This window comes from Chaetura pelagica, unplaced genomic scaffold (genome assembly GCF_000747805.2).
Source record: "Chaetura pelagica isolate M959 unplaced genomic scaffold, ChaPel_1.0 scaffold264, whole genome shotgun sequence".
In the NCBI taxonomy this organism is placed as follows: domain Eukaryota; kingdom Metazoa; phylum Chordata; class Aves; order Apodiformes; family Apodidae; genus Chaetura; species Chaetura pelagica.
This window is the reverse complement of record NW_009953064.1, coordinates 234,635-254,451: the sequence shown is the minus strand read 5'-3', so window position 1 is coordinate 254,451 and position 19,817 is coordinate 234,635. Positions and strand designations below refer to the sequence as shown.

The window sequence follows — 19,817 nt, the reverse complement described above, 5'->3', positions numbered from 1 at the left end:
CTCCCTGCCCTTGTCCCAAGCCCCTCCCCAGCTTTCCTGGAGCCCCTTCAGGCACTGGAAGGTGCTCTAAGGTCTCCCTGGAGCCTTCTCTTCTCCAGGCTGAACACCCCAACTCTCCCAGCCTGGCTCCAGAGCAGAGCTGCTCTAGCCCTCTTAACTTTGTGTCCCCCTCTGGACTTTCAGCAGCCCCAGTGAGGTCCAACCCATGGTGGGGAGGTGGGAGATGCCATCCCTAGGGCTCAGCTGCTCTGCCCCCCTGCAGACACCAGCTGGTGCCCCCAGCCCTGCCCCCTCCCCTGCAGGTGGCAAGGCTACGAAGGCTTTGTGGCAGCACATCACTTGCCCACCCTGGGCTGCAGAGACTGGGAAGCCTTTCACACGGCTGAGGGCTCCTACCTCCTCTACTCCAGTGCCAAGGAGCCGCTTTCCAAGGTGCTCAAGCTGAAAACCACTTGAGGTTGGTGCTCTGCTCCCTGCCAAGGTGAGGGTGAGCTGGGCATGGAGGCAAAGATGGACCACAGAGCCCAGGGATAGCTGCAGCACCAGCCCTGGGGCTGGCTGGTTGTGTTCTCCAGGGGATGGAGAGGAGGAGAGGAGCTTCATGGCTCCCTGCAGCCTTGCCAAGGGGATGGGACCCTCCTTCTGTGCTGTTTCTCCCAGGCAAGCTCTCCTGCCAGGCACCAGAGCCATGTCCTAACCCTGGGTGCCTGGAGCCCAGGCACTTCCCTGGGCCCCTGGTTTTTGGCAGTCCTACAGGTCCTGTTGGATGCATCCAGAGCTCCTGCCAAGCTAGGGAAGAAAGAGACTGAGCAGAAGGTGCTGCCAGGGTGGGTGGGTGGCAGTGGGGAGAAAATGGCATGTGAGAAAGAGAGGGGAGAAAGTGGGCTCAGCCTTGGCTCTGGCTGCTCTGGTTTGCTTCGTGTCCACCTTGGGGGGCCTCACCCCCCCCATCCTGCTGCCACCTGCTCTCCCACTCCTCTGTGGCCAGTTTTGGTTCCCCCTTGCTGAGTGACATGTATCTTGTACAAATGAGGCTGGTGCCTCCCCAGCAAACCTGCTGGGCACTGGGACCAGTCCAGCTCCCGTGGGCTTGGGAGAGACCCCAGACTGCTCCAGGTTTGACACTGTGGCCTCTTCTTTTTTCTTGCCTTTGTCTGGGGGACTCTTTTGCTTAACCAGAACTCTAATAAACTCTGTGCACCCAGCCTTTGTCCCATGCCCAAGCTGCTCTGCCTCTGGCTGAGGTTTCCCTCCACCCAGCCACCCCTGCTCAGGACCTTCTGTCTCTTCTGACTGACCCAGAGCATTCTTCAGCCTTCTGGGTTTCCTCTGGTACTGGGAAAGCAACAGGAGATGCCACTCCCCTAAGAAGGGGCTGGGGGGGAGCATGGTCTGGGTCACCCCAAGATCTGGTCCTAGGAGAACCACCTTGGACAGCCCCTGTAGATCTCCCTCCTCCCCCAGCCCAGATCACCAACCCCAAGTGTTAAAAATATATATATTACAAAAAATTATGAGTCAGACTTCCCAGATCATCAGACTGGCTTAATCACCACCAGGTTTTAAAAGAACAAGATGTGGTTTTCTTGTGCTTTCCTCATCTGGTCCATGAGCTTGTACCTGTCACACTTCTAAGGGGTTTTGCCAAAGTAGGTGGTGACTTCATTTTTTGAAGGAAACAGAGAGTATGGTTTGATAGCCTGGCTCTGGGAGCTGGATCTTAGGAGAGGAGCCACTGATTGTGACAGAAAAGGCCTGGGAATGCCAAAGCCTGGGAATGAGGCAGGATGGGTGGGCTGCAGAGGAAGGGGTGCTGCGGGGAGATCTTGGGTGCTGGAGTGATGGGGTTAGAGCAGCTCTGCTCTGGGAATGGGCTGGGAGAGTTGGAGTGTTCAGCCTGGAGAAGAGAAGGCTCCAGGGAGACCTTAGAGCACCTTCCAGTGCCTGAAGGGGCTCCAGGAAAGCTGGGGAGGGACTTGGGACAAGGACAGGGAGGGAGAGGACAAGGGGGATGGATGAAAACTGGCAGAGGGGAGATTGAGGTGAGACTTGAGGAGGGAATTGTGGAGTGTGAGGGTGGTGAGAGCCTGGCCCAGGTTGCCCAGGGAAGCTGTGGCTGCCCCATCCCTGGCAGTGTTGAAGGGCAGGTTGGATGGGGCTTGGAGCAACCTGGGCTGGTGGGAGGTGTCCCTGCCCATGCAGGGGGTGGGACTGGATGATCTTTAAGGAGAAGGTCCTGTGCTATCCCCATGGCACACAGCTGGCTTCCCAGCAGCTTCTCACATTGACCCCAAAGCAACCAAGTCATCTCTGAAACCAACATTGCGGGGTGAGTCATGAATTTGTGCAACAAGACTGGGCTGGGCTTGTCCTGGATATGTCCCCCACCCTGGCTACCAGGAATGGACCCAGGGGAAACAGCCCCAGCAGACAATCAGCTGTTAGTTTTTTCATACATGGTTTATTGAGCTAGATTGACTAAATTGCCAGTCTGGCACCACCACCAACCCTTGCCAAGCCCCAGTGCACATCACTGTTGGAACTGCAGTTGTGCTGTGGTGGCCACCAGTGTCAGAAGAACAGCCCTGGCTGGCCAGTGTCTGATCCCTTGGGAGAGGCTAGGGAAATGAAACCCTGCTGCCTGAGCAGCCCCAGGCATCATGTGCCACCACGGGGATGTGTGGGCTAGCAAGAAATGTCTCCATTGTGCCTTGTTCTCCCCATGTCAGACAGCAGGAAAGATGAGTGAAGGACCCCTTAAGAGCAGAGATGTCTGGGATGGACACACTGGTGTCCTCTCTGCTGTCCCTCCCTGCCCAAGGGAGCACAGAGCAGGGATGTCCTGGGTCCCCTGCCCCTTGCCACCCCTGTGCACAAGGGGATGGGCAAGCAGGTGAGGGCTGCTGCCTTGGTTCAGCCAGAGGGAAGGAGTTCAGCTGTGAGATGGTGCTCAGCAGACACACAGGGTCACGTAACAGAAGGGGACAGGGGTGTTGGACCTGGGCAGGGTGAAGAAACCATATAAGCCAAGAGCTGCTCACACCTGCAGAAGAGCTCAGGACCATGTTGTTGGGGCTGAGGCAACCAGAGATGCAGGGAACAGCTGCCACAGGAGCAGCTGGGAGCTTTAGGTGCAGAAGATGCCCAAACCTTCTCCAGAGCAATCTTTGGGGAGCTGTGGCAGCAGGGCTGCCCGGGCTCAGAGTAGGAGCAGGGGCGCAGGAGTGCCCAATGGAAAGCCTGGGTGGGGGGATAGCTGGGACTGGGGAGGGTCTCCAGAGCCCACATCAGAGCAAAAAGCAGGTGGGAGCAGGGAGCAGGAACACCTTGCAGCAACAGACCCACAGCTCTTCTTGGCCCAAGCCCTGGGTTAGTGCTGTGGCTGATGTGGAAGCACTGAGAGACAAGCTGGGGCTGAGCTTGGTGGCTCAGGTGACCAGGACAAGTGTGTGGGCACTGCCCAGGCAGCCCCTGTCCCCAGCTGCTGGGAAGGGGACAATTTCCCTCCCAGACACCTGCAGTGCACACTCAGAGAGGCAACTCAGGTACCTCATCTCCAGTAGCTGCCCATGATCTGACAGGTGAGCTGTGGGAGAGCTGCAGGTCCCTTCCCCCCCAGTCCCTAGAACCTCATCTGTGGCAGCAGGAGCCTTGGGTCTGTGCTCGAGGGCTCAGTAGTAGGTGCCAAGAATGGTTGAGACCTTCTGCAGGAGCTTCTTGTGGTTGGTGTGCAGGGGGATCCTCTTGTCCAGCACCTGCCAGCGGATGCACAGCTCTGGGTCACAGCCCTGGAGGAACTGGAAAGGAGACCAGAGACATCGTGTCCATGCGGCTGGTGAGGGACTGTGCTCACAGTACATCCAGTCCTTAGCTTCCTGCCCTTTCTTTTTGGGGCCACCACTGCCATCCCACCCCACGTTCTTCCTCCAGTGCACACAAGCAGCTGGAGAAGCCCACTCCTGAGGAGGGAGAGCTCTGGCACTGGAGACCTGGCTCCTCTGCCCCATGCCTGCTGAGAGCCAGGCCGGGGAGCTGTGGAGCCAGGGGTCCCTACCGAGTTCAGTCTCTTCATTTCCACGTCGTTCTGGTGGTCAAAGTGCACATTGATGGCCACGGTCTCCACCCAGGCATTATCCGTGTTGCGGGGGTCATCGAGGTACCCCTTGTGTATCTGTGCGTGGGGCAGGAGGGGCCCATCAGCAGAGCCCTCCCCACCTCTCCACAGGCAACGCGAGGCCCTGGGGTGGTGGGGCATTGCCCCACAGCTCCTCTGCCCTGCTGGAGACCTGCACCCTGTTCCCACTGCAGCCAGAGCCGTGGAGAGCCATGGCAGCAAGCACTGTCACAGCTGCCTGCAGCCCACCCCGGGGGCCCTGGGCAGCCCCCTGCCCAGGTGCAAGGTCATTATGGTGGGTGTCCACCTCCCCCAGCCTGTCCTCCCCAGAGCCCAAGGGGTGAGGGACCCTGCCCCTGTGCCCTGGGGACACCCGGGTGCCCCTGCCACCACATGTCCCCGTGCTGGGGTGATGTCCCATGTGCCTGGACCCGCTGTGACACCCCTGTGTCCCCTGAAACCCTTGCGTGTCCCCCACCTCAGTGCCCTGTTTCAGCAAGTTCTGGAACTGGGGCCAGAACTCGCGGCGCAGGATCCACTTCAGCTTCAGCGGCAGCGTCTCCCCGGGCTCCAGGCACCCCTGTGCCAAAGCAGCTGTCAGCCCTGGCACCTGCCACCACCAGCCAAGCCTCCCTCACTGCCACCAGCTTGGCCACTGGGTGGTTGTCACCGCTGCAGAAGGTGCCACAAGCTGTGGTGGAGGGGGGGGAAGCAAGGAGTGGTGGTGCCTCCCACCCACCCAGGCCAGAAGTCCCCAGCTGTGCCCCAGCCCTTGTCTGAGTCAGTCTGATCCAACTTCTGGACCTCTCTGCCAAAGGAGGCTGTGCCAGTGGCTTATGGCATGAAGGACACGTGAGAACTGAAGATGTGGAGGAGGAGGAGGGAGGGAGAAGCAGGAGACAGGGGGTCAGGGTGGGTGGGGATAGGTAACCTCAGCACCAGCACGCTCGAAGGCTCTGCAGAGGGGCAGAGGTACCTCCCAGGACGAGGTGGCACCCATCTGTGTCCTCCCTGCTCTGCAGGGCATCCAGCCATCAGGACTGGGCCAGCCTGACCTCCCCAGGCCCTTCTGGGCCAGCTTTCCACCAGCTCTTACCCCAGGCAGAGCCCAGACATCCGACAGCGGGTACTGGGCCACTAGGACTTCCAGCATCTTCTTCAGGCTCTTCCTGATGATGGACCCATCCAAATTCCTCCTCCAGCTGCCAGAGAAGCCCCCGTTATGCTGCAGCTGGACTCAGCACCACCAGCTCCCGGTGTCTCTGGGGTGGCTGTGTCCCCTTTTCCATTCCAGCTCCCCAGCCCTGTCCCCCAGCAAGGCCACCTCTGTGTCCCCAGGCACTCACCGGGTCACCACAGGGTGCAGGGCATGGTTGGGCCCAAAGCAGTGAAGTCTCCCCCGGCCTCTCAGCCCCGTCCTGCCCATGGGGTTCCTGGCAGGGAGAAAGGGAGCGGGCTGGGATGGCACCAGGATCCCTCTGCACACCCCGTCAGGCTGAGCAAAGCTCCCCCAGATTTCCCACCATTGCTCCACACCTCTTCTGGGGCATGTGCCATGATCCCTGCCCCACCAGGAGCTGCAGGGAAGCAGGAGGGGGCTGGATGCACCCAGCTCCCCCTGGATTCTCCATCTCCCTGGTGCTTTTCCTGCAGCCAGGCACCCCATTTCTCACTGACCCCCCCTCTCCCCACTCGGGGTGCACTCACAGTGGCAGCCCATCCTGCACGGTGTAGAGGCCGTGGAAGCTCTGCCTGTCAATCAGCCCATCCATGGTGTTGTAGTTGATCTTCAGGAGAGACTCCAAGGAGCTGGGGGGGGGGGAGGCAGCCCGGCTGGGGGGGTTGGCTGTGCCACCCAGAGGAGGGGGCAGAGGAGTGGGGGAGCCCCAGGGGGACACACTCACGGGCTGAACGGGTCTTGCACAGCCATGTCCTGGTGGTCAGCTGAGTAGGTGGGAGGGTCGTAGAGTGGGAAGTCCACCTGCAGAGTCCATGGTCATGTCAGGCTCCCCTTGCCTCCCTGCTCTGGTGGCAGGCAGGGACTGGGACCCCCAGGGACACCCGCTGCTCCAGTCCCTTTTCACAGCAGCGTCATTCCCCAAGGCACACGGGGACTCCAGTGGGTCTGTTCCTCTTCCCACTGCCATTGGATCTGCTCCATGGGTCCCCTCCCAGTCCCAGTGCCCAGAGTCACAGCTCCTACCTCCCAGGGCACCTTCTCATCCGGCACAGGGAAGCGGAGAGTGCGAGACCCGGGGTAGAGGAGGGTTCGGGCGAGCACATGGTGGCAGGGCTGGCTCTCCTCAGCTTTCCCCTCCAGCTCAACCTCCTTGGTCTCCGAGGCTTTTCTGGAGCCTGCGAGGCAGACACCTCAGCCAGGTGCTGAGGCCCAGGCTCCAGGTTCCCCCAGTGGGGTGGAGATGGGCTCCACTTACCCACGGCTGGCATGTCCTCTCCTGAGCCAAAGCCACTGCCCTGCAGCGCCTGCATGATCCACCTCAGGGCCTGGGTGCTCTGGTGCACCTGCGTGGGACAGGGGAGGCTCAGCCCTCCCACACCCCATAGCCAGAAGGTCTGGAGGGTCCTCTTGGGCCAAGGAGAAGAGTTGGGTCGGGTCTAACTGCTTGGGTGACCAATGGAGGCAAGGGCTCCATCCCACCACTTCCCACCTTCATCCTGCTCACAGAACATGCCCCATAAACCTTTTCCTCTCAGATGGACTTGTTTTGGCAAGGACACTCGAGCTGTTGGCCAGGGGTTGGCTTGGGGAGGCTTTCTCTGGTTCAGCTGCCTGGAAAACCCCACCTCTGCTCAGCTGTTGCCTCACCTGGTCTTCAAGAGAGACCAGTCTCTGCTCCAACAGCCCTGTCTTCTTCACCCGGTCGAAGTCCAGCAGCTCTGCCAGCACGTCAACCCTCGGGGCACAGCGCAGAGAGGAACCCCCTCAGCAGCCACCTCTGCACTCACCCCAACCCCTCCCTGCCCAGGCCAGAGGGGTGTCCCTCTCTCAGGGGTGGCTGGTACCTCTGCGCGATGTCCCGGATCTTCTGCTCCGTGTTCTGCTTCTCCTGGCACTGCTGGTGCTGCAGGTAGTTCTCCTTCAGGTACATCTCCCAGGAGAGGAGGGCAGCTTCTTCATTCTTCTCCAGCTTCTCTTCTGCCAGAGGAAGGGAGGCAGCAGGGCGGTCAGGACACCCCGGGCATCCCAAACCCTGCTGCCACAGCCCAGATTCCAGGCTTTGGGCTCAGGGTGCCACCTCTCTGGGTGGGAGGAGAGGGCAGGAGGGGGGATGTGGGTCCTCACTGAGCTGTTTGGGGCGGGTGGTGGGTGTGCGGAGCAGGCACCTCTGGAGCAGGAGCTGCAGGTGGTTGAGCAGGATGAGGGGCGGCGGCGCGGGCGGGCGGCCGTGGTACTCCTCGATCAGGTCGTGCCTCTGGAACTTCCAGATCTGGTCCGTGTGCTCCTGGACCTGCTGAAAGGTGTAGCTGGGGCACAGCCCAGGTGTCAGCCGTGCCGTGGGGGCTGAGGGGACACGCTGTGGCTGTTGGGTGCCCCAGCTCTTACTGGTTGGCACCCCTACGACCACCAACCCCCCAGAAAGCTGCCCCTGTGCTCTGGGCAGCACGTGGCTCAGGGTTCTCCTTGCAGGTTCTCAGCCTGTGGTGCCCTGGCTGTGGCCAAGCCAGCACCAGTCACTGCCAGGCCCACGTAGCCAGGTCAAACTCACTTGAACATGGCGATGAGGAGGTTGAGGAGGAGGATGTTGGTGAAGAGCAGGTACAGGCACAGTAAGATGACTGTCAGCCACTCTGGGAAGATGGGTTTCTTGCTGTCCTCGTTTGTCTCTGGGCACTTGGGCTTGTAGGGGTCGGTCCCATTGGGGCTACACTGGTCGATGTTGAAGTTGACCCCTGTGAGAGATGGTGGCATGAGATCCACTGCAGCCCAACCTGGCAGTGTCCCAGTATCCCCTACGGTGCTGTCTTAAGGTGGCCAGCACCAAGAGAGCTTAGCACCAGGCAGGGATCTGACCTCGATCCACATCATCCCATGGCAACACTCCCAAGGTGCTGGTGCAGGCTCCATCCCTACGTCATTGCTGCCCCCCAGCCTTATGTTGTGCTTGGAAAGGAGCACAAGGACTTCCATGGGCCAGCAGGGCAAGAGCCAAGCAGACTGTGCCTTGAGCTTGGTCCACCTCAGCTTTGTCACAGCCCCCTGCTGATGCCACCTGCTACCACAGGCTGGTGTCCCTTACCGTCGATGTAGGAGGGGATCTGCCCAAAGAGGGTCAGGTAGGAGTGATAGACCACCCCACGGAACAGCCACTCCACACGCTCCTCGTTGTGGATCAGGATGGCCTGCTTGGCAACCCCAAAGGACACCACCCACACCGCCAGCAGGAAGAGGAAGAAGAAAACGTCCTTCATCTGCAAAGACAGAGGGGAAGGAAAAAGGTGCTCTGGAGCAAACGCCGGGCCAGGGTGGGACGAGACGGGTGGTCCATCCATCCCACACACCCGTCCCCAGCTGCTCTGGCTGGTCAGACTGGCAGGTCAGGGCTCTCACCATGCGCTTCACAATGATGATCTTGGGCCCCAGGGTCTTGCTGACGGTGAAGATGTGCATCAGGCGCAGGCAGAAGATGGTAAAAGCCAGGGACAAAATGATGCGCCCGGGATAGAGGGTGGATGGGATCAGCCTGGGCACAGAAGAGAGGAAAGGAAACACCTCAGTGGCACCAACGTGGGTTTGTTTTTTTTTCCTGATCTCCCTCCATTTCTCCACTATCACTGAGCTTCTCCAGAGTGCTTGAGGAAGGGAGTTGTGGCATGAAGAACATCTCTCCTACAAGGAGCTGAAAGCAGAGGCAGATTGATTGGGATTAATCCACCAACCATCAACTCTTCATTGGACTTTGGAAGAAGAAATTGCAATTAAAAGCCTTGTACAGTTCTCAGGAAGGTTCTGTAGCCCACAGCGGTGGCTTGGGCCTCCACGCTGCCAGGCCAAGTGGCTCTGCAACTCACCTGCAAGTCAACCCTGTGATAAAGACCAGGATGGCACAGATATCCAGCTTATTCCAGAAGTCCTTGAAGTACAGGGAAGCCATTTTCACCATCCCAAACCCATCTGGATCATACAACAGCTGCTGGGAAGAGAAGAGAGGTTGGGGTTGTGGTGAAAGCCTTCTAAGGTGCTCATGTGCCTTGGAGAGGGACCTTACAGACCTGCTGGCCATCACTGGACCCTCTGGCTTGCCCCAAGTTAACCTGAGCTTACTGGTTTTTCCACATGGGCATGGAAGGAGCATGGGGTGAGATACCTGAGACATGGGGCTGGTGAAGAAAGGCACTGAGATGTTGGAGCAAAAAGCTGAAAATGATCCAATGGCAGGCAAAGCCTGGAAATGCTTCTGGGAAGAAATGCCCCAGGCAGGAGGCAGCCCCTCCATCTCCTGACATTTCCCAGCTCAAAGCAGCAAGTCTTTCTGCATGTCCCCATGTGCAGCCAAGGAGATCCTCCAGCCTCAGGGACAGGGGAATCCAGCAGCCCCTTGTGCTGGGACCTCTTGGAATGGATGGTGACGTGGGAAGCAGCAGAGGGAAGTGAGGCAGGCAGGACCTCAGAGGAGCACCCAGAAGGGTGTCCCCACCTCCTGCCCGCCCCGTACCTGGCGGATCTCCTCACACACCAGGGAGAGGAGCCAGAAGTAGAGGAGATACTCCCTCCAGGATGGCAAGGGCTGGAAGTCAACCATCAGGACGTAGGCGAAGAGGAGGAGGAAGGTGAAGTAAGAGAGGATGTTCATGTGGAAGATGACGACGGGCGCGGTGAAGAAGGCTCGGAGGCGCGTCAGGCAGCCCGTGGGCTGCAGCCTCTTCTCCCTGCAGGGAGCAGGAGTGGAAGAGGGACTTGGCTGCCCAGGGAAGGAAACCACCCCAGATTCTCCCAGCCAGCCTTGCTGCACCCCCTGCCCTGGCTGCAGGGAGTACCTGAAGGTGATGAGGCTGGTGTAGAGGAGCGGGAAGCACAGCATGCAGGCGATCACCCGCCACAGCCCGTTGTCCACACACATCTTCCCCCACCAGACTTTGGTCAGGAAGGCCTGTGAATGGGGAGGAAGAGGAGGACTAGTTACTAGAAGCTGCCACAGAGCCCCACCACTACCAACAAGGAACCCTGGATGTGGGGCAGGGACACTCGGGCACTTCCCCTGCAAGCACCACTGCTGGGAACCCACCTGGACACCCCCATGGGACACAAACTTCATGTTCTTGGCCTCCAGTGCCAACTGCAGGCAGGTTGTCTTCCCCCAGGCCTCAGAAACACGGGTGAGGAGCTTCTGTGCCCTCTCCTCATCCTTGCGGTAGCAATCTGTGAACACTCCTGGCCAGGCAGGGAGACAGGGCTGAGCTCCAGGGCCAGCCCAGTGCCCAGCAAGGCACCCCCAGAGCACCCCTGTGCAGCAGGGTTTGCCCATCACACCCTCTGGGCTCCCACCACCCAGGCATAGCCCTCACAGCACCACAAGCCCAGCCGTGACGAGGGGACCCCCCGTTGGGCACCACCCACCCCACCCATCACCCCCACATTAAGCCAACCATCCTCCCAGGACCTGGGAGCAGTTGTGGGTTCCCCTGTCCCCTCCCACTCACCCATGGCCTTGTGCTCATACTGCTCAGCCAAGGCCAGCATCTCATCCTTGGTGTCTGTGTCCTCCTCCTCCTTGGCCAGCTCCTTCAGGATCTTGCTGCAGGCCAGGGCAGCTGCCATCGAGTCCTGGCTCTAGAGCAGGAGAAGCCAGAGAAAACGTGGGGCTCTGCCCTTCCCCTGCAATCCCAGGGGTCCTGCCAGCCCCTGCAGCTCCCACCAGGGGGAAGGAGGATGTCATGGACAGCTTGGTGTGTGACAAGGACTGAGCTGTGCTCTCCCCTGGCTGTGGGGGACAGGAGGCAGTCTGGGGACACCCCTGCTCTCCTCCTGGGAAGCCTCAGGTGGCAGGGTGGTCACCATGCCACCAGCCAGGCTGCCTCTTGCCCTGGGAACACTTTGGATGGATGGGTGGGTGGGTGGGTGGATGGATGGATGGATGGGTGGAAGCCTTCTCCACCCCAGTGGTCCTGTGTCCTGCCTGCTCTGTGCTGAGCCCTCTCTCACACCACAGCCTGTCCTTTGGGAAGAGAGGGCTTTCAAAGAATCATAGAATCTTAGGGGCTAGAAGGGACCTCGAAAGATCATCTAGGCCAACCCCCCTGCCAGAGCAGGGTCACCTAGAGTACATCACACAGGAACTCATCCAGGTGGGTTTTGAATGTCTCCAGTGAGGGAGACTCCACAACCTCCCTGGGCAGTCTGTTCCAGTGCTCTGTCACTCTTACAGTAAAAAAATTTTTTCGGATATTCACCTTGAACTTCCTATGCTCCAATTTACACCCATTACCCCTTGTCCTATCACTGGTCATCACTGAGAAAAGCCTAACTCCGTCCCCCTGACACTCACCCCTTACATATTTGTAAACATTGATGAGGTCACCCCTCAGTCTCCTTTTCTCCAAGCTAAAGAGACCCAGCTCCCTCAGCCTTTCCTCATAAGGGAGATGTTCCACTCCCCTAATCATCTTCGTAGCTCTGCGCTGGACTCTTTCGAGCAGTTCCCTGTCCTTTTTGAACTGAGGGGCCCAGAACTGGACACAATACTCCAGATGTGGCCTCACCAATGCAGAATAGAGGGGGAGGAGAACCTCTCTTGACCTACTAACCACACCCTTTCTAATGCACCCCAGGATGCCATTGGCCTTCTTGGCCACAAGGGCACATTGCTGGCTCATGGTCATCCTCCTGTCTACCAGGACCCCCAGGTCTCTTTCACCTACACTACTCTCCAGCAGTTCAGCCCCCAACTTGTACTGGTACATGGTGTTGTTCTTCCCCAAATGTAAAACTCTGCACTTCCCCTTGTTGAATTTCATCATGTTTCTCCCCGCCCAGCTCTCCAGCCTATCTAAGTCTCTCTGAATGGCAGCACAGCCTTCTGGTGTGTCAGCCACTCCTCCCAGCTTAGTGTCATCAGCAAACTTGCTGAGGGTACATTTTATACCCTCATCCAGGTCCTTGATGAAGATGTTGAACAACACCGGTCCCAGTACCGACCCCTGAGGGACTCCACTAGTCACACACCTCCAACCAGATTCTGCCCCATTGACTACAACTCTCTGACTCCTTCCTTTCAACCAGTTCCTGATCCACCTCACTTCCTGATCACCAAACCCATACCTGATCAACTTATCTACAAGGATGCTGTGGGAGACGGTGTCAAATGCTTTACTGAAATCAAGATAAACCACATCTACTGCTCTACCATCATCTATCCACCTAGTAATTTCCTCATAGAAGGCTATGAGGTTAGTCAAACATGATTTACCCTTGATAAAACCATGTTGACTGCTCTTGGTGACCCTCATGTCCTTGATATGCCTAGAGATAGTGACAAGACTTGGCTTTGGCATGGTGCTGTGTGGACTGGGGAGGAACATCAGCTCTGCAGGCTCACCAGCTGGCTGCACCCAGCTTGGGCACTGCCATGGGCCACCTCGCCTGTTGTCCCAGCTGCCCACCCATCCCTCTTGGGGCTGTTGGGAGGAGGTTTGGCTCCACCTGAACCCCTCAGCTGGGACTGACAGAGCTTCGGGCTGCCCTACCTGGGCCCAGATGATCTCTGCCAGCTCCTTGCGGTTCTGGACCACAGCCCAGATGAGGAGGTCCCGGATGGGGTCGGTGGTGAAGGTGGCCCTGCCAGCAGGGCGCTTGTAGAGGGAGCGGAGACTTGAGCCCTGAACCTGCAAGGGGGGAGATGCTCAGACCTGCTCACCTGCCTGCAGAGAGCAGACAGCCCCCCTAGCCTGGGGGGGACCTGCTGCCATCACCCATGGGAGGGTCTGTGCTGCAGATGGTGGCCAAGACCAGACTCATCCTGGAAATGCCACTTTTGCAAGGGCCAGGAGTGATGTGGGGATGTGACCAACCTGCCAAGTGCACCCACCCCACAGGTGGGTCCTGCCCACCACCCTGCCCACTTGGTCCTGCCCACCAGGGTCACTCCACCACGTGGGAGCTGCGGGTCTAGAAAGGTGGGAGTCACACCTGGAATGTGGGTGCAGAGGAGTTGGGCAGGGACTTAAAGTGTGATTCTTGAGCAGACAAGTGCCCAGAACCTCAGCTGCAACCTCCAGGAGGGCTTCTTGAGCCAGTCTCCCCCTCCCTTGATGCAACCCTGCCACCACCACCACCCCCCAGGCTGGAGATGCTCACGTTCAGCTTGATGTGTGGGATGGGGACGGAGAGTCGGGGCCGTTCCGTGTGCTTGGGCTTGGGGTAGAGAGGCTGCGTGGAGGGGCCCAGGAGCTCCCGCAGCACCTGGGAGACATGGTGCAGTTGGACCCTTGGCATTTTGGAGCCAGCTGTGTGCTCTCTCTCCTCCAGCAGGACCTTCTGGAGCTTGCTGTGGAACAGGCAGGACGGGGCCACATTGTCGTAGAGGTAGCCCAGGGTGTCCCAGGTGACAAAGTCCTTGAGACGCACTCCCTGCTCCAGGAACAGCTGCACAAACTCTGGCTTGTTGGAGATCAGGGCAGCTGCCATCACAGGGTGGAGATCTGTGGGCTGGGAGGCCAGAGGTAGAGGTGAGGGTCTCCATGGCCCCAGAGCAGGGCCCCATCATGCTCCTCACCCTGATGGAGGGGTGGAAGGTTTCATCCCTGAGCACACAAGGAATTTCTGAGTGTTAAAAAGCAGCTGGGAGGTCCTCGGACTTGTGGGACATCCCCCCAGAGATACAGTGCTGGGTTAGTAGGTCCTCTCCTCTGACTGTGAAGCCCAGGCACTTGCCTTACCTTCCACTCATGGTCATCAGTGAAGATCTCACTCCGAGCAATGTCCACCCTGTTCCAGGCCACAGCTAACTTCAGCTGGTGGTCCCAGTTCTCACGGCCAAAATGGTCCTGGTTCTGGGATGCTGCATGCAAAGGGCACGTGTTAGAACAGAGGAGCATTTACACAGTGAGAAGATACCACCTGGGTCCCACTTGGAAGGCCTGGCCCTTTGGGAGGAACATCTCTCCCCAGTCAGCTCAGCTTCACAAAGTTTGGGGACCCCTTCGGGGACCCCATCAATCAAGCAGCTGCAGAAGGTGATTCCCATCCCATTCATCTCCTCTCACACCCTCCAGGCAGCTCCCCACCCCTCACCTTTGAACAGAGCCTGGAGAATGGCCACGTCCACATCCTGCTGGCCGCATTTGCCCTCTCTGAAAATGGTCAGGAGCTCCTGGCACCTCACAATGTCTTGGATCTACGAGGAGAGCAGAGGGCGAGAAATCAGCAGCAGCACCTTCTCCCTGTCGCTCCCCACAGCCCCTGGTCCTGCACGGGGCAAGTCCTTGCTGCCCTGGTGTTGCCTGCAGACCCTCTGTGCTGTGCCCCCCAGGCCACCTAGGGCTGGTCCCACATGGTCCCTCTCTGTCCAAAGAGAGGAGCAGAGCTGGAGCCCTTGGGGCGCCCACCAGGACAACGCAGGAGCCTGGCTGGGGGGAGGTGGGTGCTTGGTGGAAGGGAAACAACCAACTTCAATGTCTGGGAGCCTTTCTGGGACCTTTAGTGATTCCTTTGGTCTCTCAGCAAGAGGAGCTGCCTTCCTGCAGGATGCTCACCTTCTTGGTCCACTCCACCAGCTTGGCCTCAGTGAAGAGATCGTAGGTGTCGTGGAAGAAGATGCTGAGCTTCTTCTGGATCAAGGCAACAGTGATGCTGGGCACGGGCAGGCTGGCCACCTGAGCAATGACATCAGCCACACGCCCAGACCCTTCCACAATCACACAGGGGGTCCCGTTGGTGATGGCATTGTAGATGGTCTGCAACAGAGCAGGGAACCCCCTCACAATCCCACCCAGAGGCCAGGGAACCCTCTCCCACCCTGAGCTCCCCAAAGCTGCTCCCCAGCACCCCTGCCCAACTGCACTTCAGCTGCTGTGGCACCTGCACAGCAGCCCAGGCAAGGAGCTGCCCTGTCCCAGCAGCCCCTCTCAGGAGCAGCTCCTTACATCAAGGGTCCCAGGGCCTCCTTCCAGCACCACGCACACGATGGGGATCTTGATGGCCACGCCTGCAGGGAAGCAGAGCCCACTGTCACCTCTCTGGGGGGGACAGCCCCCTCTCCTGCAGCTGGAGGTGGTCACCTCCGAGCCGTGGGGTGGGACAGGCCAGGTGGGAGCCCTGCCTGCCCTCCTGCCAGGCTCCAGGAGACAGGGGAGATGATCTCCTGGCAGTCACACTGCTGGGGTGCTCGAGTCTGGGTGTTAGAATATCAGGTGATTGGTACCACCTGGAAGCCCCCTTGGAGGCCTCATCTTTTGGGAGAAATTACTTGCCCTGGTCAGCTCAGGAGCACAAGGCTTGGGGAACCCCTTTGGTGACCCCATAAGTCAAGCAGCTGGCAGAGAAAAGCCCCTCAATTCGTGTCACTAAGGAACAAGGCTTCACATTTATCATGGCAAATCCTCTCAGCTCTGCTGCCTGGGGACCCCCAGAGAAGCCACAGCCTCCCATCTCACCAGAGGCCACCCTTACCCATGTCCCATCCCACCTGGTGCCCTCCCCTGCCTCAGACCTGACTGTGTCTTGTCATTACCTCCTTTCACCTTGGTCTGCTCAGAAATGAACTTCTCCAGCCTGGTCCTCAGGGGGATTTCCACCCCATACTTCCCGTGGGTCCCATCATCCACCAGGATGAAGTGGGAGTGGTTGCTGTCCAGGCACGACAGGCTGCCTTGGTTCTCCTCATCCAGCACGTACTCAGCTGGAAAGCCACCCTGCAAGGTGCAGGAGGAACCCTGCCAACAGCCTGGCAGGGCTGCAGAGGAGCACCAGATGCCCAGAGCAACCGGCAGGTGGGACAGGGACAGACCAGCAGGTGGGACAGTCTGGCCAAGCAGCCCTCCCTGCAGTCCTCACATCAGCCTTTGCTCCACCCTCCAGAGCCCTCCCAGCCCAGCACCTCCACAAGACAAGGGTAGAGGGGCTTCTCAGCACAGCCCAGCCCAGGACCACCACCCCCCCTGGTGCAGGTGGGTCTCACCAGGGCTGCCAGGTGTTGCAGCGCCCGTTCCCACCACCGCCCTGGGCAGGACTTCCCCAGCAGCCCGGGCAAAGCCAAGGCATCCCCTGCCCCGCCTGGCTTACCAGGGGGCAGACGAGGCTCTCCCGGTTGTAGACGGTCCCCCAGGTGGCGATGCCGATGGTGACGATGTCGCCCTCTCTGTGGCTGCAGCTGAGGACGAAGTCTCGCACCGCCTCCCCCACCTGCTTCATCACACCCGTGTGGGACCCCCCCGTGATGATCCAGGCCCCTGGGGGTCAGAGAGGGGCTTGGGAAGGGAGAGGCTCTGCTCACAGCCACCTGCCAACGTCCCCCCAGGGGGCTGCAGGAGCACCTGGTCCTTGGAGATGCTCTCTTCCCCCCGGGGGATGTTTTCCCTCCCTGCTACATCAAGCCCAGGAGGTGCCTTCTGCAGCATCTCTCAGTTCAGCTCCCTGGGAGCACGTCTGCAGTGATTGAGAACAATCCATCCCTGGTGGGGTGGTCCAGGCAGGGACCTACAGGTCTCCTGGGCCAGCTCAGCATCCCCACAACAGCCCAGCTGACTGAACCAGATGACAGGACCCTCTCCTGCTGCCATCACAGGGAGAGCCTCTGCACCTCTTACCAGTGGTCTGGGCCACTTTGACCAGCCCTTGCCGGAAGATGTTCTTCAGCCTTGGCTTCATGCTGAAGTTTTTGGCTCCCCCAGTGACAGAGATGAGCAGGTTGGGGGCATCAAGGCCCCAGTGCTGTGTCATGAGGTGGTAGATGACCCGGGGGGGGGTATCTGAGGAGACACGCACGTACTGCAAAAAAAAACCCAGGAGCATTCACACGTTTGGGGTAGCAGCAACAGGGTCAGGGGAACAGGGCACCCCCACCACCCACTCTCCTGTCCCAGTAAAGCAGCAGGGGCTTCCCACACCATTTCCCAGCAGTCTTGTGGCTGCTGCCCTAAGTCTTTGTGCAGGACCCTGTTCCCATCCACTTCCCTGGGAGTGAGCATTCCCAGGACAAACTGAAGGGCAAGGAGAGGGAACGGCCGGTCCCTGAAGCACAGACCTCACAGCATGGAGACCAGGCTTGTGGGGTCAGAAAGGGACTAGGTGCAGGGCTGGGAGAGAGGAGGAAACCTGTCCCACCCCTTCTTCAGTGTTGCCTTTGAGGCATTCCCACACTTTCCCAATCTCCTTCATCCAGGAGGGAAATCTTGGCATTTCATCTGCCATGCCCAGGCTCCCCAGTATTTCCCAGGTGGGAAAACCAGTTCACCTTCCCCATCTTCTGTCCCAGGCCTGTGAAGTGGATGTCACCAAAGGCATCTGTTGGCATTTCCTGGATGTGCCTGCTGGGATCCCATTCCTTTCCAAGGAAGATGGGAGGTTTGGCAGCATCTTCCAGGTGCTGTTCCCTGAGGTAGCCACACTGGCACACGACCCTCCTGAAACACACACCACCCACCTTGCTGACCACAACTTCCACCAGGTGTTGACCTTCCCATGACAAACACCACAAGCACCAGCATCTCCCACCCAGCTCCTCCTTCAGCTCAGAACTTGTGCAGAAACAAAGGCATTGTTTTGGGGTTTTTTTGGGGGAGGGAAATTCAGCAAAAAATTGGTATTTCCACTTGAATAAATTTGGGACAAAAATATTCAGGTTGATCTGGATGAAGCCTGGATGGAAATGACTCCATGTGGAAGCACTGGAAAAGTTCCTGACTGGAACAGGGGCTATGGTGACACTCAGCAGGGGGAAGGACCAGTCAAAAAGGAGAGTGTGAATGCCTTTGGCACCAGCTCCCTGGTCAGAAAGGTGGGGTGTGATGGTGCTGAAGCTTTGCCACCAGGCACCCCTTCTGCTTTCCTGGCAGGGGAAGGGAAGGAAGGACAGACTGACTCACCCGGAGTCTGAGGTCTGGGAGCTTTCAACAAAGTAGGTGCACTCCTTCTTCCGGATGTTTTCAGGAATCCATGAGATGAGGTTTTCCTGAGGGAGCAGGAAAAGCAGCAAGGGGTCAAGGTTTCTGCAAAGGGCCAGAAGTGACACCAGGGACCAGACACTCTGGTGCTAGGAGCACATCTGGGTGCTGCTTGTGATGTGAAGGAAGGAAGCTCCATCACTACTGACAAGGACCAAGCCAGATGTACTCCCAGGGGAGGAGTTATGAATGCTGGACATGTCCCTTGGATGTCTGGGGCTTTTCTGTCTGTCCCTAAAACTAAAGTGATCTGTTATTAATGTTCCCATTAATGATTCACCAGAAAACTCATGAATGCTCTCCTGCCATGGCCGGGCAACCACCCGCTCTCCCAGCACCTCCTCAACTTGCCTTTTCGTTGCTGCCAGTGGGGAAATGTGCCTTCCTCCTGCTCCTCGAGACACTGCTGCTGCTCTGATGGAGGTTAGGGACCACCTCGAAGTCACTCATCTTCTTGGGGTGCGTGGCAGAGCCGTCTCCCCTCTCGGGGCACACCTTGTTCAGCTTGGAGGGGAGCACCTTGGGGCGCCGGCCTCGGGCAGCCATGGCTGCTGGGTGCCCAGGGCATCACAGACACACAGCCTGCTGCTTGGGGTTGGAAAGGACCTTCAAGATTATCCAGTCCCACCCCCCCTGCATGGGCAGGGCCCCCTCCCACCACCCCAGGCTGCTCCAAGCCCCATCCAACCTGCCCTTCAACACTGCCAGGGATGGGGCAGCCACAGCTTCCCTGGGCAACCTGGGCCAGGCTCTCACCACCCTCACACTCCACAATTCCCTCCTCATGTCTCACCTCAATCTCCCCTCTCCCAGTTTTCATCCATCCCCCCTTGTCCTCTCCCTCCCTGCCCTTGTCCCAAGTCCCTCCCCAGCTTTCCTGGAGCCCCTTCAGACACTGGAAGGTGCTCTAAGGTCTCCCTGGAGCCTTCTCCTCTCCTTGGCCTCCTCTACTGTTCCCAGGCTGCTGCAGGCAGGGAGCAGCAGGGAGAAGCCTTGTGTTAGTCTCTTTGAATCAGCTGGGTTGAAAAAAAGACCTTTCAGATCCCCCCTCCCAGACCCTCTGTGGGGAAGATGCACCCTGCTGAGCTGCCCTGAGGAGCCCGGTTCCTGGCAGCCTGGCTTTCTGCACCAGCCCAGCCCCAGCAGAGCTGATTGCCTGACAAAAAAAGCTGCGTGAAGAAGGTCAAAGACACCCCCTAAACTCTGGTTCCTGGCCCTCCCAGGGCTGGCAGGCTGCTCTGGCCACCAGCAGGAAGGGCTCTCACACCACGGACACCCCGGGGGTGCCCAATTGTGCCGAGAAAACACCCAGAAAACCTGTCCTTGAGGGGCTGCGGGGCCAAGGGCAGAGCCTGCCCGCCCAGTTTACCCAGCACAGCGGGTGGGGGGGGCAGCACAGGGAGCAGGCAGCACAGGGGCTCCTCACCCCGGGGGGTCAGGTCACCTTTCGGTGGTCTCAGCACTCACCGGGACGGGGATACACAGCCCTGACGGTGCCCACGACATGCCCACCCCCCCCCGTGTCCCTCCGGCACCAGCACCACGGGCAAAGCTGCCCCTACCTGCCCCTCAGCATCCTCCCGCC

The 19,817-nt window shown here is 59.1% G+C and overlaps 2 protein-coding genes across 2 annotated transcripts in view; one reads left to right on the top strand and one right to left on the bottom strand.

Annotated features, from left to right (window-relative positions):
- TSPEAR (thrombospondin-type laminin G domain and EAR repeats) overlaps positions 1-456 on the top strand; it is a 10,041-nt gene extending 9,585 nt beyond the window's left edge. Inside the window, exon 10 of the mRNA XM_009996752.1 lies at positions 303-456. Coding sequence (XP_009995054.1) covers positions 303-456 — 154 coding nt within the window. The remainder of the gene's footprint in view (positions 1-302) is intronic.
- A 3,215-nt stretch (positions 457-3,671) lies between these two features.
- TRPM2 (transient receptor potential cation channel, subfamily M, member 2) lies at positions 3,672-18,778 on the bottom strand. Its single transcript, XM_009996716.1, has 31 exons — positions 18,584-18,778; positions 18,155-18,240; positions 17,524-17,692; positions 16,877-17,057; positions 16,353-16,519; positions 15,802-15,982; positions 15,215-15,276; positions 14,825-15,025; positions 14,364-14,466; positions 14,009-14,130; positions 13,428-13,778; positions 12,818-12,955; positions 10,775-10,904; positions 10,360-10,505; positions 9,790-10,224; positions 9,146-9,264; positions 8,685-8,817; positions 8,374-8,545; positions 7,843-8,026; positions 7,419-7,600; positions 7,139-7,271; positions 6,942-7,029; positions 6,550-6,637; positions 6,318-6,469; positions 6,019-6,095; positions 5,822-5,923; positions 5,461-5,547; positions 5,211-5,316; positions 4,593-4,694; positions 4,055-4,171; positions 3,672-3,797 (listed from the first exon to the last, which is right to left on the bottom strand). Exons 1-31 carry the CDS (start codon positions 18,776-18,778, stop codon positions 3,672-3,674), a joined length of 4,635 nt encoding a protein of 1,544 aa, XP_009995018.1.
- Between the last annotated feature and the right edge of the window lie 1,039 nt (positions 18,779-19,817).

Excerpts from the sequence above, each read along its gene's own strand:
- TRPM2 (XM_009996716.1), bottom strand. The coding sequence starts at position 18,778 with ATGGCTGCCCGAGGCCGGCGCCCCAAGGTGCTCCCCTCCAAGCTGAAC. Across the intron at positions 15,277-15,801 it reads GCAGACCAAGGTGAAAGGAG|GCGTGGCCATCAAGATCCCC; the intron begins GTAATGACAAGA and ends GCTTCCCTGCAG. Across the intron at positions 7,272-7,418 it reads CACCCGCCCCAAACAGCTCA|AAGAGAAGCTGGAGAAGAAT; the intron begins GTGAGGACCCAC and ends TTCCTCTGGCAG.